General features: G+C 39.6%; 1 protein-coding gene across 1 annotated transcript in view; it reads left to right on the top strand.

Moving 5' to 3' along the window:
* NLRC4 (NLR family, CARD domain containing 4) overlaps positions 1-19,684 on the top strand; it is a 52,398-nt gene that overhangs the window by 24,464 nt on the left and 8,250 nt on the right. The window contains exons 5-8 of the mRNA XM_010829817.1: positions 6,070-6,162; positions 6,305-6,475; positions 9,164-9,256; positions 9,912-10,079. Coding sequence (XP_010828119.1) covers positions 6,070-6,162; positions 6,305-6,475; positions 9,164-9,256; positions 9,912-10,079 — 525 coding nt within the window. The remainder of the gene's footprint in view (positions 1-6,069; positions 6,163-6,304; positions 6,476-9,163; positions 9,257-9,911; positions 10,080-19,684) is intronic.

Here is a 19,684-nt window from a genome sequence, read left to right as displayed (position 1 = left end):
ACCTATGACCATGGTTTCTCTTTCCATTTATTTAGATTTTTCTTAATTTTTTTTCATTATTTTGAATTTTTCATCATGTTGATCCTGTATATGTTTTATTAGATTTATACCTTTTACATTCTTTTGGAGCTATTGTAAACGGTATTTAAAAAAATCTGGTTAATGGGATTTCCCTGGTGGTCCAGTGGCTAAGACTCCTTGCTCCCGATGCTGGGGGCCTGGGTTCAATCCCAGGTCATGGAACTAGATCCCAAGTGCCACAACTAGGAGTCTGCAGGCTGCAATGAAGATCAAGATCCCTTGTGCTGCAACTAAGACCTGGTGAAGCCAAATATAAATAAATATTTTTTAAAAATCTGGTTACCAAAAAAAAAAAAAAAATCTGGTTACCAATTGTTTATTGCTACTACAGAAATTCAGTTCAGTTCAGTCACTCAGTCGTGTTTGACTATTTGTAACCCCATGGACTGTAGCACACCAGGATTCCCTGTCCAACACCAACTCCCAGAGCCTGCTCAAACTCATGTCCATTGAGTCAGTGATGCCATCCAACCATCTCATCCCCTATCATCCCCTTCTCCTCCTGCTTTCAATCTTTTCCAGCATCAGGGTCTTTTCAAATGAGTCAGTTCTTCACATCAGGTGGTCAAGGTATGGAAGCTTCTGTTTCAGCATCAGTCCTTCCAATGAATATTCAGGATTAATTTACTTTAGGACTGACTGGTTGGATCTCCTTGCAGTCCAAGGGACTTTCAAGAGTCTTCTCCAACACCACAGTTCAAAAGCATCAATTCTTCAGTGCTCAGCTTTCTTTATAGTCCAAATCTCATATCCATACATGACTACTGGAAAAACCATAGCTTTGACTAGATGGACCCTTGTTGGCAAAGTAATGTCTCTGCTTTTTAATATGCTGTCTAGGTTGGTCATAGCTTTTCTTCCAAGGAGCAAGCTTCTTTTAATTTCATGGCTACAGTCACCATCGGCAGTGATTTTGGAGCCCCCAAAAATAAAGTCTGACACTGTTTCCACTGTTTCCCCATCCATTTGCCATGAAGTGATGGGACTGGATGCCATGATCTTAGTTTTCTGAATGTTGAGTTTTAAGCCAACACTGTCACTCTCCTCTTTCACGTTCATTAAGAGGCTCTTTAGTTCTTCTTTGCTTTCTGCCATAAGGGTGGTGTCATCTGCATATCTGACGTTATTGATATTTCTCTTGGCATCTTGATTCCAGCTTGTGCTTCATCCAGTCTGGCATTTCGCATGATGTACTCTGCATATAAGTTAAATAAACAGGGTGACAATATACAGCCTTGACATACTCCTTTCCCAGTTTGGAATCAGTCTGTTGTTCCATGTCCAGTTCCAACTATTGCTTCTTGATCTGCATACAGATTTCTCAGGAGGCAGGTAAGGTGGCCCGGTATTCCCATCTCTTTCAGAATTTTTCAGTTTGTTGCAATTCACATAGCTAAAGGCTTTGACATAGTCAATAAAACAGAAGAAGATGTTTTTCTGGAACTCTCTTGCTTTTTCGATGATCCAATGGATGTTGGCAGTTTGATCTCTGATTCCTCTGCCTTTTCTAAACCCACTTGACCATCTGGAAGTTCATGGTTCACATTCTGCTGAAGCCTGGCTTGGAGAATTTTGAGCATTACTTTACTAACATATGAGATGATTGCAATTGTGCCGTAGTTTGAGCATTCTTTGGCATTGCCTTTAAAGTGACCTTTTCCAGTCCTGTGGCCACTGATGAGTTTTCCATATTTGCTGGCATACTGAGTGCAGCACTTTCACAGCATCATCTTTTAGGATTTGAAAGAGCTCCACTGGAATTCTATCACCTCCACTAGCTTTGTTTCTAGTGATACTTCCTAAGGCCCACTTGACTTTGCATTCCAGGATGTCTGGCTCTAGGTGAGTGATCACACCATCATGGTTAATCTGGGTCATGAAGATCTTTTTTTGTATAGTACTTCTATGTATTGTTGCCACTGCTTCTTAATATCTTCTGCTTCTGTTAGGTCCATACCATTTCTGTCCTTTATCGTGCCCATCTTTGCATGAAATGGTCCCCTTGGTATCTCTAATTTTCTTGAAGAGATCTCTAGCCTTTCCCATTCTGTTGTTTTCCTCTATTTCTTTGCATTGATCACTGAGGAAGGCTGTCTTATCTCTCCTTGCTAATCCTTGGAACTCTCCATTCAAATGGGTATCTCTTTCCTTTTCTCCTTTGCCTTTAGCTTCTCTTCTTTTCTCAACTATTTGTAAGGCCTCCGCAGACAACCATTTTGCCTTTTTTCATTTCTTTTTCTTGGGGATGGTCTTGATCACTGCCTCCTGTACAATGCCACGAACCTCTATCCATAGTTCTTCAGGCACTCTATCAGATATAATCCCTTGAATCTATTTATTACTTGCATTGTATAATCGTAAGGGATTTGATTGAGGTCATACCTGAATGGTCTAGTGGTTTTCCCTACTTTCTTCAACTTAAGTCTGAATTTGGCAATGAGTTCATGATCTGAGCCACAATCAGCTCCCAGTCTCATTTCTGCTGACTGTATAGAGCTTCTCCATCTTTGGCTGCAAAGAATAAAATCAGTCTGATTTTGGTATTGACCATCTGGTGATGTCCATGTGTAGAGTCTTCTCTTGTGTTGTTAGAAGAGGGTGTTTGCTATGACCAGTGCATTCTCTTTGCAAAACTCTGTTAGCCTTTGCCTGGCTTCATTTTGTACTCCAAGGCCAAATTTGCCTGTTACTCCAGGTGTTTCCTGACTTCCTACTTTTGCATTCCAGTCCCCTAAAATGAAAAGGACATCTTTTTGGGTGTTAGTTCTAGAAGGTCTTGCAGGTCTTCATAGAACCACAACTTCAGCTTCTTCAGCATTACTGGTTGAAACACAGACTTAGATCACTGTGATACTGAATGGTTTGCCTTGGAAATGAACAAAAATCATTCTGTCGTTTTTGAGATTGCATCCAAGAACTGCATTTTGGACTCTTTTATTGACTATAAGGGCTACTCCATTTCTTCTAAGGGATTCTTGCCCACAGTAGTAGATATAATGGTCATCTGAGTTAAATTTGCCCATTTCAGTCCATTTTAGTTCACTGATTCCTAAAATGTCGATGCTCACTCTTGCCATCTCCTGTTTGACCACTTCTAATTTACCCTGATTCATGGACTCAACATTCTAGGTTCCTATGCAATATTGCTCTTTACAGTACTGGACTTTACTTCCATCACCAGTCACATCCACAACTGGGTGTTGTTTTTGCTTTGGCTTCGTCTCTTCATTCTTTCTGGAGTTATTTCTCCACTCCTCCAGTAGCATATTGTGCACCTACCGACCTGTGGAATTCATCTTTCAGTGTCCTATCTTTTTGCCTTTTCATACTGTTCATGGGGTTCTCAAGGTAAGAGTACTGAAGTGGCTTGCCATTCCCTTCTCCAGTGGGCCATGTTTTGTCAGAACTCTCCACCATGACCTGTCCATATTGGGTGGCCCTATACAGCATTGCTCATAGTTTCATTGAGTTAGACAATCGGAGAAGGCAATGGCACCCCACTCCAGTACTCTTGCCTGGAAAATCCCATGGATGGAGGAGCCTGGAAGGCTGCAGTCCATGGGGTCGCTGAGGGTTGGACAGGACTGAGGGACTTCACTTTCACTTTTCACTTTCACGCATTGGAGAAGAGAATGGCAACCCACTCCAGTGTTCTTGCCTGGAGAATCCCAGGGATGGGGAAGCCTGGTGGGCTGCCATCTGTGGGGTTGCACAGAGTCGGACATGACTGAAGTGACTTAGCAGTAGCAGTAGTAGTGGTCCATGGGATCAGTTTGATTAGTTTTCTGTGATTTTGGTTTTCATTCTGTCTGCCTTCTGACAGATAAGGATAAGAGGCTTATGGAAGCTTCCTGATGGGAGAGACTGACTGTGGGAGAAACTGGGTTTTGTTATGGTATGCTCAGTAAATCTTTAATCCAATTTTCTGTTGATGGGCAGGACTGTGTTCCCTCCCTGTTGTTTGACCTGAGACCAAACTATGCTGGAGGTAATGAAGATAATGGGGACCTCCTTCAAAGTTCCCATGCTCGCACTGCCACAGTCAGTACCCCTGAAAGGTACCCCTGCAGGGAGTCAGTCGCTACCCTGCAGCAGAAGTACAATTGATTTTTGTGTGTGTTGATATTGTACTCTGTATCTATGATAAACTTATTTCATGTCCCCTCCAAAAAGAATATCTTTATTTCTTCCATTCCAATTTGTATACTTTTCATTTCATTGTCTTGCCTTATTGCATTATGACTTGTAGTACATAGTGCTGAACAGAAGAGATGAGAGTGAATATCCTCCCTTGTTTCTGATCTTAGGGAGAAAGCATTCAGACTTTCACTATTAAGTATGACATTCATTGTCATTTTTTGTTTTTTTTTGAGATGCCTTTTGTCAGGTTGAGGAAGTTTCCTTCTATTCCTAGGTGGCTGAGGGTTTTTCTCATGAATAGTTATTAGATTATGACAAATATTTTCGCTGTGTCAATTTATATGATCATTTCATTTTTCTTCTCTAGACTGTTAATATAGTGAATTACATGGATTGATTTTCAAATATCAAAACAATCCTGCACTCCTGTATGAAGCTCACTTGGTGGTAGTATAATATTCTTTTTATGCATGACTGGACTCCTTGGTAATATTTTGTTGAGAATTTTGGCTTCTATGTTCATGAGAGATACTGCTTCAAAGTTTTCTTTTGTTTTACTTTCTTGGTCTGAGTTTCACGTTGGTTAATGGTAGCTTCATAAAATGAGTTGGGAAGTGTTGCCTGTGTTTCTGTTTCCTGATAGTTATTGTGTAGAATTGATGTTATTTCTTCTTTGAATGTTTGGTAGAATTTGCAAGTTAAATTATCTGTGCTTGAAGCTTTCTTTTTTGAGAAAATTTTAAACTACAAATTCAATGTCCTTAGTTACATAGGACTATTCAGGTTATTTATGTAATGTTGGATAAATTTTAGTAGCTTGGGGCTTTCAAGAAATTGTGTAGTTTTCAGTGCAAGTTTGATGTATGAAGCAGGGTACTCAAAGTCGGTGCTCTGGGGTGAGGTGGGGAGGGAGGTAGGAGGCAGGTTCAGGACAGGGAGACACATGTGCACCCGTGGGTGATTCATATTGATGTATGGCAAAAATCACCTCAATATTGTAAAGAAATTATCCTCCAATTAAAATAAATTAATTAATTAAAAAAAGAAATTGTGTAGTTTTATCTATAAAAATCCTATGGACAGAAGAGCCTGATGGGCTACATACAGTCCACGAGGTCACAAGAGTCAGACACGACTGAGTGACTAAAACACACACATCTGTGTTGTCAAATTTATGCATATTTTTCTTTGTTCTTTTAACATCTGTGATTTCTGTATTGTTATCTTCCTTTTCATTTCTGATATTTGTAATTTGTTTTTCTTCATTTTTTATTTATCAGTCTTGCTAGAAATTTATCAAATTTATTGATCTTTTCATGGATACAGCTTTTAATTTACATTGATTTTCCCCTATTGTTTATGTTTGCAATTTTTTATTGATTTCTGCCCTTTATTATTGCATTGCTTCTTCTTCCATTGGGTTTATGTTGCTCCTCTCTGTCTGGTTTCTTAAGTAAGCTTAGGTTACTGATTTGAAAATTTTCCTTATTTCTAATATAAGTATTCAATGCTCTAAATCTCCCTTTAAGCAACTGTTAATCTGTGATTTTGATATATTTTAGTTTTTAAAAAATTTTTTTCAAAATATTATCCAATTTTCCTTGAGACTTATTTGATGCTTGTATAAAAGTGTGTTGTTTAATTTCCACCTGTTTGGAGATTTCCCAATTACCTTTCCAGTGTAATTCCATTATATTGGGAAGACATGATTCTATCTCTGACCAAAAATTATATATTTGTGTTTCAATTTCATGAACATTTCTTGCCCATAGTAGAACAAATTTCTTTTGATTGGTCACAGAAATCTAGTAAATGACACCTGAACACCAATCCCTTTTCTTTTGGCAGGTGGTCTGACTGACAATTTAGGTAATTTGAAGAATCTTATGAAGCTCATACTGGATAATATTCAGATGAATGAGGAAGATGCTTTAAAACTAGGTCAGATTTTTGTTTTCTCTATTATTTTTATTAATATGTTTAATAATAAGAACAGTTAAGACTCTGACACTGTGTTTATACACTGCAAGAAGGCCTTTATGTACTTGCTGTCCTAATGCATTTCCTTTCCATTGGTTTGCAGCCAAAGGTCTGACAAATCTGAAAAAGATGTGCTTACTTCGTTTGACCCACTTGTCTGATATAGGGGAAGGAATGGATTACATAGTCAAGTCTCTATCAGCTGAACCCTGTGACCTTAAAGAAATTCAATTAGTCTCCTGCTGCCTGTCAGGAAATGCTGTGAAAACCCTAGGTAACTGCTGCCTATAATTGAATGAAAACAGTGTAAGAAAACATGTGATATGTTTATACCAAGGCATGCTAAATCTCTCAAATGGAAATTTAGTCTTTAGAGAAATTGGAAAAGATAATAAAGACTGCTAGGTAGTATCTAACCTATTTTTATGATCTCTGTGATTGGAATGAAAATTTATTATGGATGAATAATAGGAGAGAATTTGGGGATAATTGAAGATGTCATTTTAAGAGAGGGTAAGTGAAAGTGAAAGTCACTCAGTTGTGTCCTACTCTTTGAGACCCCATGAACTATATAGTCCATGGAATTCTCCAGGCCAGAATACTGGAGTGGGTGGCTGTTCCCTTCTCTAGAGGATCTCCCCAACCCAGGAATCGAACCCAGGTCTCCCGTACTGCTGGTGGATTCTTTATCAGCTGAGCCACCAGGGAAGCCCAAGAGAGGGTAAAGAGGAAGAAAATAAGAAATGAGTGATTGAAACTTGGCACATTCTGTTATCTAATAACTGCTTAATAAAATTTTGATTGAATGGATAAATAAGTGATTGAGAAGCAGAGAGAGAAGGATTTTCTTAAATGTTCTCTGTCCTAATTCTTACCTATTGCCTGGTTAAGATGGAGGTAATATGCATCAATATAAGAGCTGAGTCTTGAGTTCCTAAAGGGTGTATATACCAAGTATGGAGAAACTTTTGCATATTTCTGGATAAACTAGATATGGTCAATTTAGATGTTTTTTTAAATTTAGGATTTTGGGGAAAAGATGGTCTAGCCCTTTAAAAAAACAGAATAAACAACTGCTAAGAATCTGTAAACTTTCCTAAGAAAATTATGTATACACCAGTGTAAACCAAAAGTTGCAGATACCTAGGGATTAGAAAAGGCCAGACAAACAATGAGAGGCATAAGAATGATGAGCACACTCCTTTACTTCTTCACTTGCCCTGGGGAGAGACAGGTTTAGAACTGAAAATACTAGCTGTACCCTTTTTAAGAGGAGCTCTGCAGGTTTTAAAAAATTATTTATTTGTTTAGGCTCTGTTGGGTCTTTGTTGCTGCTTGGGCTTTTCTCTATTTGCCATAAGTAGGGGCTACTTTCTAGTTGCTTTCTTACTGAAGTGGCTTCTCTTGTTGAGGAGCACAGGCTCTGGGGAACACAGGCTTCGGTAGTTGTGGCTCCAAGGCCCTAGAGCACAGGCTCAGTAGCTGTCGTGCACGGGCTTAGTAGTTCTGTGGCATGTGGAATCAACCTGGACCAGGGATGGAATCCATGTGTCTTGCATGGGCAGGCAGATTCTTTACCACTGAGCCACCAGGGAAGTCCCAGGCTTTGTATTTGAAACCAAATCACAGAAGATACTTTACTCTAAGAAAAGGGTTCATATGATTGATTAAAAATAATAATAGCTAATATTATAACAAGAGTATGTATTCATTAAAAAACTGACTAATTTCTAACGGGGATATTTCCAATCAGTCTTGATAGGAAAAACTTCAACTAAATTAAACAACCATGATAAATATATGAAAATGAAGAAAAGAATTAAGCAGTTCCTCACTAGAATGATAGTGTCAGGAGAGTGTAATTTCGTCAGTTCTGTCTTGCCGCAACAAAGATTTGAAATGGTGGACCAGTGTTACAGCTCAGAGTTGTATTCAGCAAACAAAGGATAGTGCACCCTTGAGGTGTGAAGGCGGGCTGACCCCAGAGGAGAGGCCCCACCTGTTTTGACTCCCTCTTTTTCACGTTTTTGTCTCCTACCTTCTGAGCCTGCCATATGCAAATTAGGGCTAGCCAGGAAGAGGGTGTGTTTGTTTCACCTGAGGTTCTCACTCCAGTCCTCAAAATTTTCCTTTGTTCCTTTTTCATGGGCTTTCCCCTTTCTTGGACTCCTTTTTCCTATTCTAACCGCCTAACAATGGCATTTATGATTAATGTTTACATGTAATATAGTTTCCCCAAATTTTAACCTCAATATATTTGTATTTTTGTTATTAAAATACATCTCTTATAGATAGCATGGAGTTGGGTCTTGCTTTAAAAAAGAAAATCTAGTTTTATTCATCTTTGTCTTTAATTGGAATGTTTAATCCCGTTAATATAATTATTTATATGAATAGGTTTCCAGCTGCCATTTTGCTATTTATTTTCTGTTTTTCTCATCTGTCTTTTTTAATTTCTAAGTTTTTATTATTAGCATCACAACTATGACATTAACAAAATTACCTAAACTGAGTACACAAAGAACAGCCCATCTTATCTGGTTTTGTTCCTTTGTTTCTCCTGCATGATAGGGTATTTAGAATTGTAAGCAACCTCAAGAGTTTATCCATTTCAACTTCCTCATTCTAATGATGAAGCTGCTGACTGAAGCCTAGAAAAGCAGAGTGACTTTACTAAAATGACATAAAAACTGTCTTCCAGGCTGCATTAGGCTTATGGTGAATTGAAGTTTTTTAATCAGAACTTAGGACCAGGAAATATATGTGCATCAATCATAGTTGTGGCAAGCGGGGGTTAAATCTTTCCAGAGACGTTTTTGGAATAATTATATTAATCAAGTGAAATAATGTTTTGTATGCTGCCAACAAAGAAAACAGGGGCTCAGAATTCTTCTAAGGATATTTTAAAATGCACTTTAGTTCCCTGAAAGTCTTGTTTTGGATTGAAATTTCTTTTTTCCAGCTCAGAATCTTCATAACCTGGCCAGACTGAGCATTCTTGATTTATCTGAAAATCATCTGGAAAAAGATGGAAAAGAAGCTCTTCAGCAACTAAGTAAGAATGACAATTTAGCCAAAACCAAATACTCAAAAGGTCAGAAAAGCAGAGCCTGACTCCTGCAGTTTCGTTTATCCACATACGCCTTACTAGATGGACCTCAGTGAAAGTGAAAGTCATTACATAAGTCAATGTAGCCCTTTTCTAAACTACTCTTGAAGAATACAGGCCAATGGTTTTTGAGTTATTAGTTTTCCCATATCATTGCACCTGAGATTCCCACTTGCTTGCCTCCTTCCAGGGAGCTAGTGTCTGAGAGTGACATTCCAGGCAATTTTGCTTAAGAAGTTAGTAATAAGATTTTTAAGCTGTGATAACAATTCTGTGATTATGTTAAAATAAAACAACCTGGTACTTACTGTCTGAGATTTGTTTCAAAATAATATAGAAGGGAAGGAATTTGATGACAATGAAACAAGATTATCCATGATTTGGTTTTTGTTGAAAGTTGGCATATTAGTACATATAGTTTTATATATTTTTGTATATTTTTGAACACGTCCCATAAAAATATTAACAAAAAAACAAGTAGATTCTTGTTGCCCACTGAGCAGGCTTCAGAGATAATAGTCATTCCTTCTCTCACATCCCTTCATCCTTTATCAATTTTGAGATGGATCCAATTTCTGAAACTGCTCCCTCGTTCTTCAAGTTGACAGGCTGCATATCTTAGAACAGCTAACCGTTCTGATGCTGCCCTGGTGTGGTGATGTACGAGTCAGTCTGGCCAGACTGTTGGAGCAACTGGAGAGGGTCCCACAGCTCGTCAAGCTTGGGCTGAAAAACTGGAGACTCACAGATGCAGAGATAAGAATTCTAGGTAGGTATACATACAGAGCTAAGAGAAAGGAAGTTAGCCCTCACAAAGTTCTTCAACTGGCTTGTTCTATTTAGTTAGCTAGCATCTGATTTGTTTATTTGACTCCTCTTTTTTATACAAACATATTGGAAGAGTGTTCACATATGTTAAAGAGTAAAATGATTGAAGACACTAGCCTGTCTTCAAGCATTTCACCTAAAGTGTTTAAAGGAAAAACATTCACATTATCTGATAAGATGTATTATGTTAGGAATTGCTCTTCCTGGCCTTAACTATCTGAAATTCAGCAAGGCCCCTCCAATCTTGGGAAATATGTTTAAGTCACTTGTTGGGTATTCAAAACAAGTAAGGAAAAGAAAGAAAGAATGTGTTAGTCGTTCAGTCGTGTCCAATTCTTTGTGACCCCATGGACTGGAACCCCAGCCTCCTCTGTCCATGGAATTCTCCAGGTGAGAATACTGGAGTGAATAGCCATTCCCTTCTCCAGGGGATCTTTCCAACCCAAGGACTGAACCCGCATCTCTTATGTCTCCTGCATTGCAGGCACATTCTTTACCATCTGAGCCATCAGGGAAGCCCAAGTGCAATTTTAATGTAAATGGGATCATGGAATACATTTAAGAAGCTGCAAAATTTCCCAGGAACAAAAAAAGATACATAGATGACTGAAGACACAACAGCCTCGGGCAGTTGAAGTGTCCCCACGCTCTCTGTATTAGTTATCATGTCTGTGTAAGATGACTCCAAAATTTGTGGCTTAAACCAACTATAAAACAAACAACTATAAACATTACCTCACATTGCTGTGGGTCAGGAATTTGGAAGCAGCTTAGCTGGGTGGTTCTGGCTTTGTGTCATGAGGTTGCAGTACAGATGTTGACTGGGGCTGCTGGAAACCTGCTTCCAAGGTGGCTCCTCACTTGGTTGGCAGCTTCGTGCTGGCTGTTGGATGGGGCATTAGTTTCTCATCCCTGGACCTCTCCATACACTGCTTGCATGTCCTCAGAACACGGCAGCTCACTCTCTCTAGAGCAAAAGATCCAGAAGAGAAATCAGTTAGACGTTGCAATACCCTTTATGACCTAGCCTGGGAAGATCATTTTGGGGTCATCTCTGCTGTGTCCTATGGTTACTCATGTCAGCCCAACCCAGTGTGGGAGGGGACAACACAGAAGAGTGGATACTAGGAGGTAAGGGTCACTGGAGCCAACTTGAAGGCTGACTACTATATTACCTAAGGCAAAGGACTGGTGAAAACAGCCTTGACTGCCTTCATCTCCCTCACAGATTGTCTAGAAAGTACTAATAGGATACATATCATAAAACTTACCATTTTAACCATTTAAAAATCTACGGTTTTGTGGAATTCACGTTCTTAAGCAACCACCATCACCATCCATCTCTAGAACTTTTTCATTTTCCCTGGCTGAAACTCTGTACTCATTAAAGACTAACTCCCTCTTTTAAAAATTTCTCTTAGAGAGGTGTATGTCTTTAATTCCTTAGGCTGCCCAAAGGTTCTGCAATTCTTAGTGGTGCTGAGATTCTGGGTCTTTCCTTCCCTTGATTCTTTTATTTATTTTTGGTTGCACTGGCTCTCTGCTGCTGTGCTTGGACTTTGGGGCTACTCTTGGTTGCAGTGCGTGGATTTCTGATCATGGTGGCTTCTCTTGTGGGACACAGGGTCTAGGGCACAGAGGCTTCAGTCGTTGCGGCTTGCAGGCTTAGTTGCTCTGCAGCATGTGGGATCTTCCTGGATCAGGGATTGAACTGTGTGCTCTGCATTGGTAGGCAGATTCTTAACCCATGGGTCACCAGGGAAGTCCTCTCCTTCCTTTAATTTCTAACTCCACTTCCATCTCCTCTACCTGCTCCCTTAACCATCAAATCATATCATCCTGGGTGTCATTCTTTCAGGACCTTCTGCTATTCTGGGTGATATTGGAAGCAGGTGGGGTTTCTGTGACAGGCTAATTAGCTAATAAATAATCCTTCTCAGGTAACCTCATACCTAAAGCAAGTAGGAAAGGTTATGTCTTTTCAAGGAGGCTGTTGGGAAGTGTGTAGAATTAGAATTACAGGTGAGGGAAGGCATTTTTACATAGAGACCCTTTATCATCTTTCATATCTGTAAGTTGGTAGTTGCTTAACTTGCCCACTTCTGAGGCTGACTACTGAGACCAGAGAAGGAGATGCTGTGGTGGGTTTATTAAGAACTAAGCTAAGGGAGTAGTTTGCCATTTCACTTTAATAGCCTAGTGCCTAACAGTGTCCATATGTAAATGAGAAATATAAATATAACAGAAGACAGCTGACTCTTGGGAATTTACCTGTAATGATGTACCCCAAAATGCAAGTGAAAAAATGACAAAATGAAGAACTAATTTATTCTCAAAGTGTTTTTAAAAAGAATTGTGGAATTACCATTATATACCTAATAAAACATAACTATTATCCCTGTTTTATAAATAGAGACATGGAATCTTCTCGGCAGTCCAGTGGTTAGGACTCTGCACTTCCTCTGCAGGGGCTACCAGTTCCATCCCTGGTTGGGGAATTAAGATACCTCATGCCATGCAGCAAGGCCAAAAAAAATTTTTTTTAAAAAGAAGCAGAGACATAAGAAAGCTGTCAGGCCAAAGCAGGGAGAGGGCTAGAGACAGAAGAGTTGATGAAAGGAGCAAGACAGTACAGGTGCTGGCATGGCTCCTCTCCAGCCATTTCCTCCAACCTGCAAAGGTATAAGGGCTTCCCAGGTGGCTCAGTGGTAAAGAATCCGCCTGCCAATGAAGGACACCCAGGTTCGATCCCTGGATCAGGAAGATCCCCTGGAGTAGGAAATGGCAACACACTCCAGATTCTTGCCTGGAAAATCCTATGGACAGAGGAGCCTGGTGGGCTAAAGTACTTGAGATCTCGAAGAGTCAGACACAACTGAGTGTGCACACACATGCAGCTAGAGGTATAAAAAGCAGTCTGCTTGGATGTGAGGCACTAGCTGAAGAGTGAGAGCCAAGCATTCTCTGCCTTTGGTCTCTAGCCAGGTGAAGAGACTGCTGTCTGTCAGTCCCCTCTAGAGGCTCCATCATTATGAAGTGGTTAAGTGAATTAGTTTTAGAGTCAGACAGACCTACCCATCCCTTCCACTTGATAGATGTATGACCTGCAGCAACTTCAAGCTGCTGAACCTCAGTTTGCTCATCTGTCAAATGGGGATAATTACAATGCCTACCATATGAGAGGTTATTATACTAATCCATAATTGAGCTAATGAATAGTAAGAAGTTCAATATTGATTCGTTGTATATACTCAATAAATGGTACTGTAATCATTATTCTCTGGCAGCTTCAAGGGGAACCAAATGCTAGGGTCATCTTTCTTTAAAAAAGAACTTCTTCAGGCTGCTCACTTTTGATGTATGAGATCCTTCACAATAGAGCCCCAGTCCACTTTCCTCTCCATCTTCATCTTCTGCATGCCTCCCCACCTATGTGAGGCTTCATCCTCATGAACCTCTTGCTAGTCCTCCAAAATGCCTTTGTACATGTGCTCCCTCTAGGAAGTCCTTCACATCCTCTACAGTCCTTTAAGACCTAGCTGATGCATCTCTTTCTTGGTGAAATAGTCTCCTTTTTAAAAAAATTTTATTTATTTTTAATTGGATGATAATTGCTTTATAATGTTGTGTTGGTTTCTGCCATACATCAACATAAATCAGCCACAGGTATACATATGTCCCTCCTTCTTGAGCCTCCCTCCCACTCCATCTCACCCCTCTAGGCTGTCAGAGAGCACTCGGGTGAGTTTCCTGTGCTACACAGAAGCTTCCCACTAGCTACTCTTGGTAAAATAGTCTCCTTATGCTCGCTCTTCTGCACCCCTAAGAGTAACCTAGACGTTGTTTTAAGCCTCTTGTCCAGAGTCTTTCAAATTTTTTTGACTATGACCCGTATTTTAAAAGTATATTTTATCTTGTTATCCAATGCACACATACACATACATTTTTATAGTATTTACATATACTTGAAAGTCTTCTTAAAACCACTAAAAAAAGGGAAAAGATGTGGTACATATATACACTGGAACATTAGCCATAAAGAAGCATGAAATGCCATTTGTAGCAACATGAATGGACCTAGAGATGATCATGTGAAGCGAAGGAAGTCAGACAAAGAAAGACAAATATATGACATCACTTGTAAGTGGAATATAAAAATGATGCAAATACTTATTTACAGACTCTCAGACATAAAAAAAATCTTATGGTTACCAAAGAAAACAGCAGGATTGGGGGCAGGTGGAGAATTAAATTGGAAGTTTGGGATTAACATATACACACTGCTGCTGCTGCTGCTAAGTCGCTTCAGTCGTGTCCGACTCTGTGCGACCCCAGAGACAGCAGCCCACCAGGCTCACCTGTCCCCGGGATTCTCCAGGCAAGAACACTGGAGTCGGTTGCCATTTCCTTCTCCAATGCATGAAAGTGAAAAGTGAAAGGGAAGTCGCTCAGTTGTGTCCGACTCCTAGCAACCCCTTGGACTGCAGCCTACCAGGCTCCTCCGTCCATGGGATTTTCCAGGCAGGAGTACTGGAGTGGGGTGCCATTGCCTTCTCCGAACATATACACACTACTATATATATAAAATAGATGGGCAACAGTACAACACAGGGAACTTTCAATATCTTACAATAACCTATAATGGAAAAGAATCTGAACAGGAAAAATATATATACAGAATTAAGTCACTTTGGTGTACACCTGAAACTAACATATTATAAGTGAACTATACTTCAATTTAAAAAACGATTTAAAAAAAACTGCTCTAATCCATATGCTAGATCCAGGGCTCTGTTTCCATGGTCCCTCCTGGCTCTGCACTTCTGTTTTTGTGTGACTCTGGATCTGTGTCAATTTAACCCCTGTGGTGTCCCTTTCCCTATTCTCCAAGTTACTCAGATGGGGAGAGTTCACTTATCCTTAACATTTACAAGAAGGTCCCAGTATAACTACAGATGTAGCAGATTTACTGAATGCTTATAAGTATTTGTAAAGGGTGGACTTACATGATAGCTCTGAAGAGCACTTAACTTTAATATTGGCACTTCCCCTTTCTCAAATAGATGCAAGACTATTTCTGCCAATTCAGGCTCTAATTTCCTGTCAATTACCCTGTCCTATTTCATCACCATCTCTTACAATCCCTGAAAAAAAAAAAATCCTTCTATGTGATTATGATCTATGTGATTATGAAGAGTAACTCAATTACATCTAGCCCCCTAATACCAAACTCAGTTCAGGACCTTCCTTCACATTGTTGTTCAGTCGCTAAGTCGTGTCCAATCTTTTACCACACCATGGACTGTAGCCCGCCAGGCTCCTCTGTCCATGGGATTTCCCAGGCAAGAATACTGGAGAGGGTTGCTAGTTTCTTCTCCAGGGGATCTTCCTGACCCAGGGATGGAACTCGGGTCTCCTTCATTGACAGGAGGATTCCTTACCACTGAACCACCAGGGAAGCCCTTCCTTCACATAGCCAGACTAATGTGCTCTATGAATAACAGGCTTACATTCAGGTTTCTCCTCTTCCCCTCTACTGCTGGGCTCTATTAACAGCAGAGAGAAGAACAGATTTATTTCCTCCATAATACGAATCATGTTAAAAGGCAGAAGAAGCCAAAATCAGGGTTCCTTTTGGTTTTGTGTTTTTTAATTGACGTGTAACATACCCACAGGAAAGTGTACAAATTCTAAGTAGATAGTACAATGAATTTTCATAAGGTTCATATACCCATGTAACTAGTACCCAGATCAAGACGTGGAAGAATAAAAAAAAAAGAAAGAAAGAAACAGAAGATTCTCAGCTTTGTAGCTTCCTTCTCCCAGCTTCCTAACTTCTAACATCATAGATTAGTCTTGGCTGCTTTTTAATTTTACATAAATGGAATCATACACTGTATATTCTTTTGAGTTTTCTTTGGTTCAATATCATGTGTATGAAATTCATCCATATTATTATGTGTATACAAGATTCATTCATTCTCATTGCTGTAAAATCTATTGTATGAACATACTTCAACTGGTTTTTCCCATTCTACTGTTGATATTTGAGTAATTTTATCTTTCGAATACTATAAATAGTGCTGCTATGAACATCCTTGTGTACATCTTCTGGTGAACATATGGGCACATTTCTGCTGGGTGTCTATACAGGAGTGGGTTTGGGTTACAGGTAAAGCATATATTAAACTTTGGGCTTCACTGGTGGCTCAAATGGTAGAGTCTGCCTGCAGTGTAGGAGACCTGGGTTTGATCCCTGGGTTGGGAAGATCCCCTGGAGGAAATGGCTACCTACTCCAGTATTCTTGCCTGGAGAGTACCATGGACAGAGGAACCTGGTGGGCTACGGTTCATGGGGTCATAAAGTGTTGGATGCAACCGACTTTCACTTTTCATATGTTTGGCTTTAATATACATGTCAGTCTTCCAATGTGCTTATATTCAATTCTGGTTTAAAAAAACTGTGGTTTTTATTATTACACCCAGACAGCCATTTATTTTTGTTAGCGCACTTACCATTTGAACTTAGAGAATGTATTCATATATCTATCTGCCCCACTTAACTGTGAGATCTTAGAGACCAGGGCTCAGGCCATTAGACTTGGTATTGCGTGTATTTTCCACACTCAATAAATATGTTGTATAAAAGAATGAAAGAACTTATAGCACCTCCACTATTTGCCATGAGATATAGGCTAGCTTGGGTTCTTAGAAAACCCATTATAGTAAATGCTATTTTCTTATATATAAAATATCCCCAAATTTGAAAATACATTTGTATGATTTCACAAACTCTTTATGATATCTGAACCAACCAATTCTTCAAACCTCTAGCATAAGTTTCTTGACTCTGGTCCATCATACTTCTCCTGGCTTAGATCTGGCTTTGGGATTCACATCCCTATTTAGTGATGGTATATGTGATGGATGAGATGCAATATGCCTTGACATGGGATAATAAAATTCAGGCTAGTAATAAGAGATGGGGAGTCTAATGAAATATAGGCTACCAAGGAAGAAGCAGGGAGGAAATGTCATAGGAAGTGTTTAATGAAATATGTGGTAGATAAGATGCGCTGGAGACATAAGGTGTATTTTCAGAAAAGTACCTTTTTACCAAGGGTTTTAGACACCTCCTGGTCCTAACTGAAACCTGGCTCTCCCCTACAACTCTCTTAAACAGTCACTTTTATTCTCTTGATCTTTATGCCTCTCAGAGTCCAAAAGGCAAGGTCAGTTTCTCCTTGATTTTCACTGTCCTTCCAGTCCACACCTCCAAACTCATGAAGGATTCCTACTTCCATGTGGCTTAGGCCATTTAACTGAACTATGGCTTGTTCTTATCGCTATGAACTCCAAATTTACTGTCATGTTTTCTTATGCACTGAAGCCTTTGACAACTGTCTTACAGAATTCCTTACCCTCTAATTTTGGTCATCAACTGAGAAGACTTCATTTCTTATGTGAAACTACTCAGCCAACATTCAGGAACCTCCTTTTTTGTCCTTCTCTTCTATTATCCTTCACCCATCTGTGAGGATGGAATTATCAGATTATGATAACTCCACTTACAACTGTTCTACCCCTAAGATATTAAATCTAGATGATTCATTCTCAAACAGCCTTCTAAATTTCAATCCTAGTTACTTGGTGACTCATCACCAGTTCATTTCATTTCACTGGGACATCCAGTCCATTGAGGCCACTACCACTTGCCTACTAAATAGCTCCTGTTTATTTTGACTTTTCTTCCCACCTAGTTTAAATTCCGTCCTTCATCCTGCAAACATTCTTGTCAAAATAGCTGAAACTCTTATGGCCCACAGTATGATAAGTCAATTTAGGCAATGACATTTAGTGATGGCCTGTGTGTGTGACAGATGCAAAAGTGAAATGAAGAAAGTGTAATGAGAGATGCAGTTTCTAAATAAAGACTACTTAATGAGATGCAGGAAGAAAATGAGAGTGGAGGTGAGGTGTGAAATTAGATACAGTGGTTAGGGTGTATTTGCTGGCAAAACTGAAAGTCTGGATTGTCCTCAATTTTCCACTTGTTCTGTACCTATACTCAGACCATTGGGAAAAATCACACAATTTGGCAGATAGGTACATTTCAGGTTTATAGTAACAAATTTCAATGAAAATACTCAGAGAAAATGGTAAGAAAGCATTATATATAGAAACATAGCATGCAGCAAGAGCAGGGCTTGAATAAAATGCTTGTAGTCTTACATACTTATATTAGAAGAGAAGAAAGGCTGAAAATTATTGTTTCTAATTTAAGAAGCCAGAAAAAGAGTAAACTCAAGATAATAAACATAAGAATATAAATCAATGAAATAGAAGACAAAAATACATTTAAAGAAAGATTCAGTTCAGTTCAGTTCAGTTCAGTTGCCTAGTTGTGTCCAACTCTTTGCGACCCCATGAATCTCAGCACGCCAGGCCTCCCTGTCCATCACCAACACCTGGAGTTCACTCAAACTCATGTCCATCGAGTCGGTGATGCCATCCAGCCATCTCATCCTTTGTCGTCCCCTTCTCCTCCTGCCCCCAATCCCTCCCAGCATCAAGGTCTTTTCCAATGAGTCAACTCTTCACATGAGGTGGCCAAAGTATTGGAGTTTCAGCTTTAGCATCAGTCCTTCCAATGAACATCCAGGACCGATGGACTTGTTGGATCTCCTTGAAGTCCAAGGGACTCTCAAGAGTCTTCTCCAACACCACAGTTCAAAGCATCAATTCTTCGGCACTCAGCTTTCTCCACAGTCCAACTCTCACATCCATACATGACCACTGGAAAAACCATAGACTTGACTAGATGTACCTTTGTTGGCAAAGTAATGTCTCTGCTTTTGAATATGCTACCTAGGTTGGTCATAACTTTCCTTCCAAGGAGTAAGAATCTTTTAATTCATGGCTGCAGTCACCATCTGCAGTGATTTTGGAGCCCAAAAAAATAAAGTCTGACACTGTTTCCACTGTTTCCTCATCTATTTCCCATGAAGAGATGGGACCAGAAGCCATGATCTTAGTTTTCTGAATGTTGAGCTTTAAGCCAACTTTTTCGCTCTCCTCTTTCACTTTCATCAAGAGGCTTTTTAGTTCCTCTTCACTTTCTACCATAAGGATGGTGTCATCTGCACATCTGAGGTTATTGATATTTCTCCCAGCAATCTTGATTCCAGCTTGTGTTTCTTCCAGCCCAGCATTTCTCATGATGCACTCTGCATATAAGTTAAATAAGCAGGGTGACAATATACAGCCTTGACGTACTCCTTTTCCTATTTGGAACCAGTCTGTTGTTCCATGTCCAGTTCTAACTGTTGCTTCCTGACCTGCATATAGGTTTCTCAAGAGGCAAGTCAGGTGGTCTGGTATTCCCATTTCTTTCAGAATTTGCCACAGTTTATTCTGATCCACACAGTCAAAGGTTTTGGCATAGTCAATAAAGCAGAAATATATGTTTTTCTGGAGCTCCCTTGCTTTTTCAATGATCCAGCGGATGTTGGCAATTTGATCTCTGGTTCCTCTGCCTTTTCTAAA

This window comes from Bison bison, unplaced genomic scaffold, assembly GCF_000754665.1.
Source record: "Bison bison bison isolate TAMUID 2011002044 unplaced genomic scaffold, Bison_UMD1.0 scf7180017864508, whole genome shotgun sequence".
NCBI lineage: Eukaryota > Metazoa > Chordata > Mammalia > Artiodactyla > Bovidae > Bison > Bison bison.
Note: the sequence above shows the minus strand (reverse complement) of the source record. Positions and strands in the feature narration are given on the sequence as shown.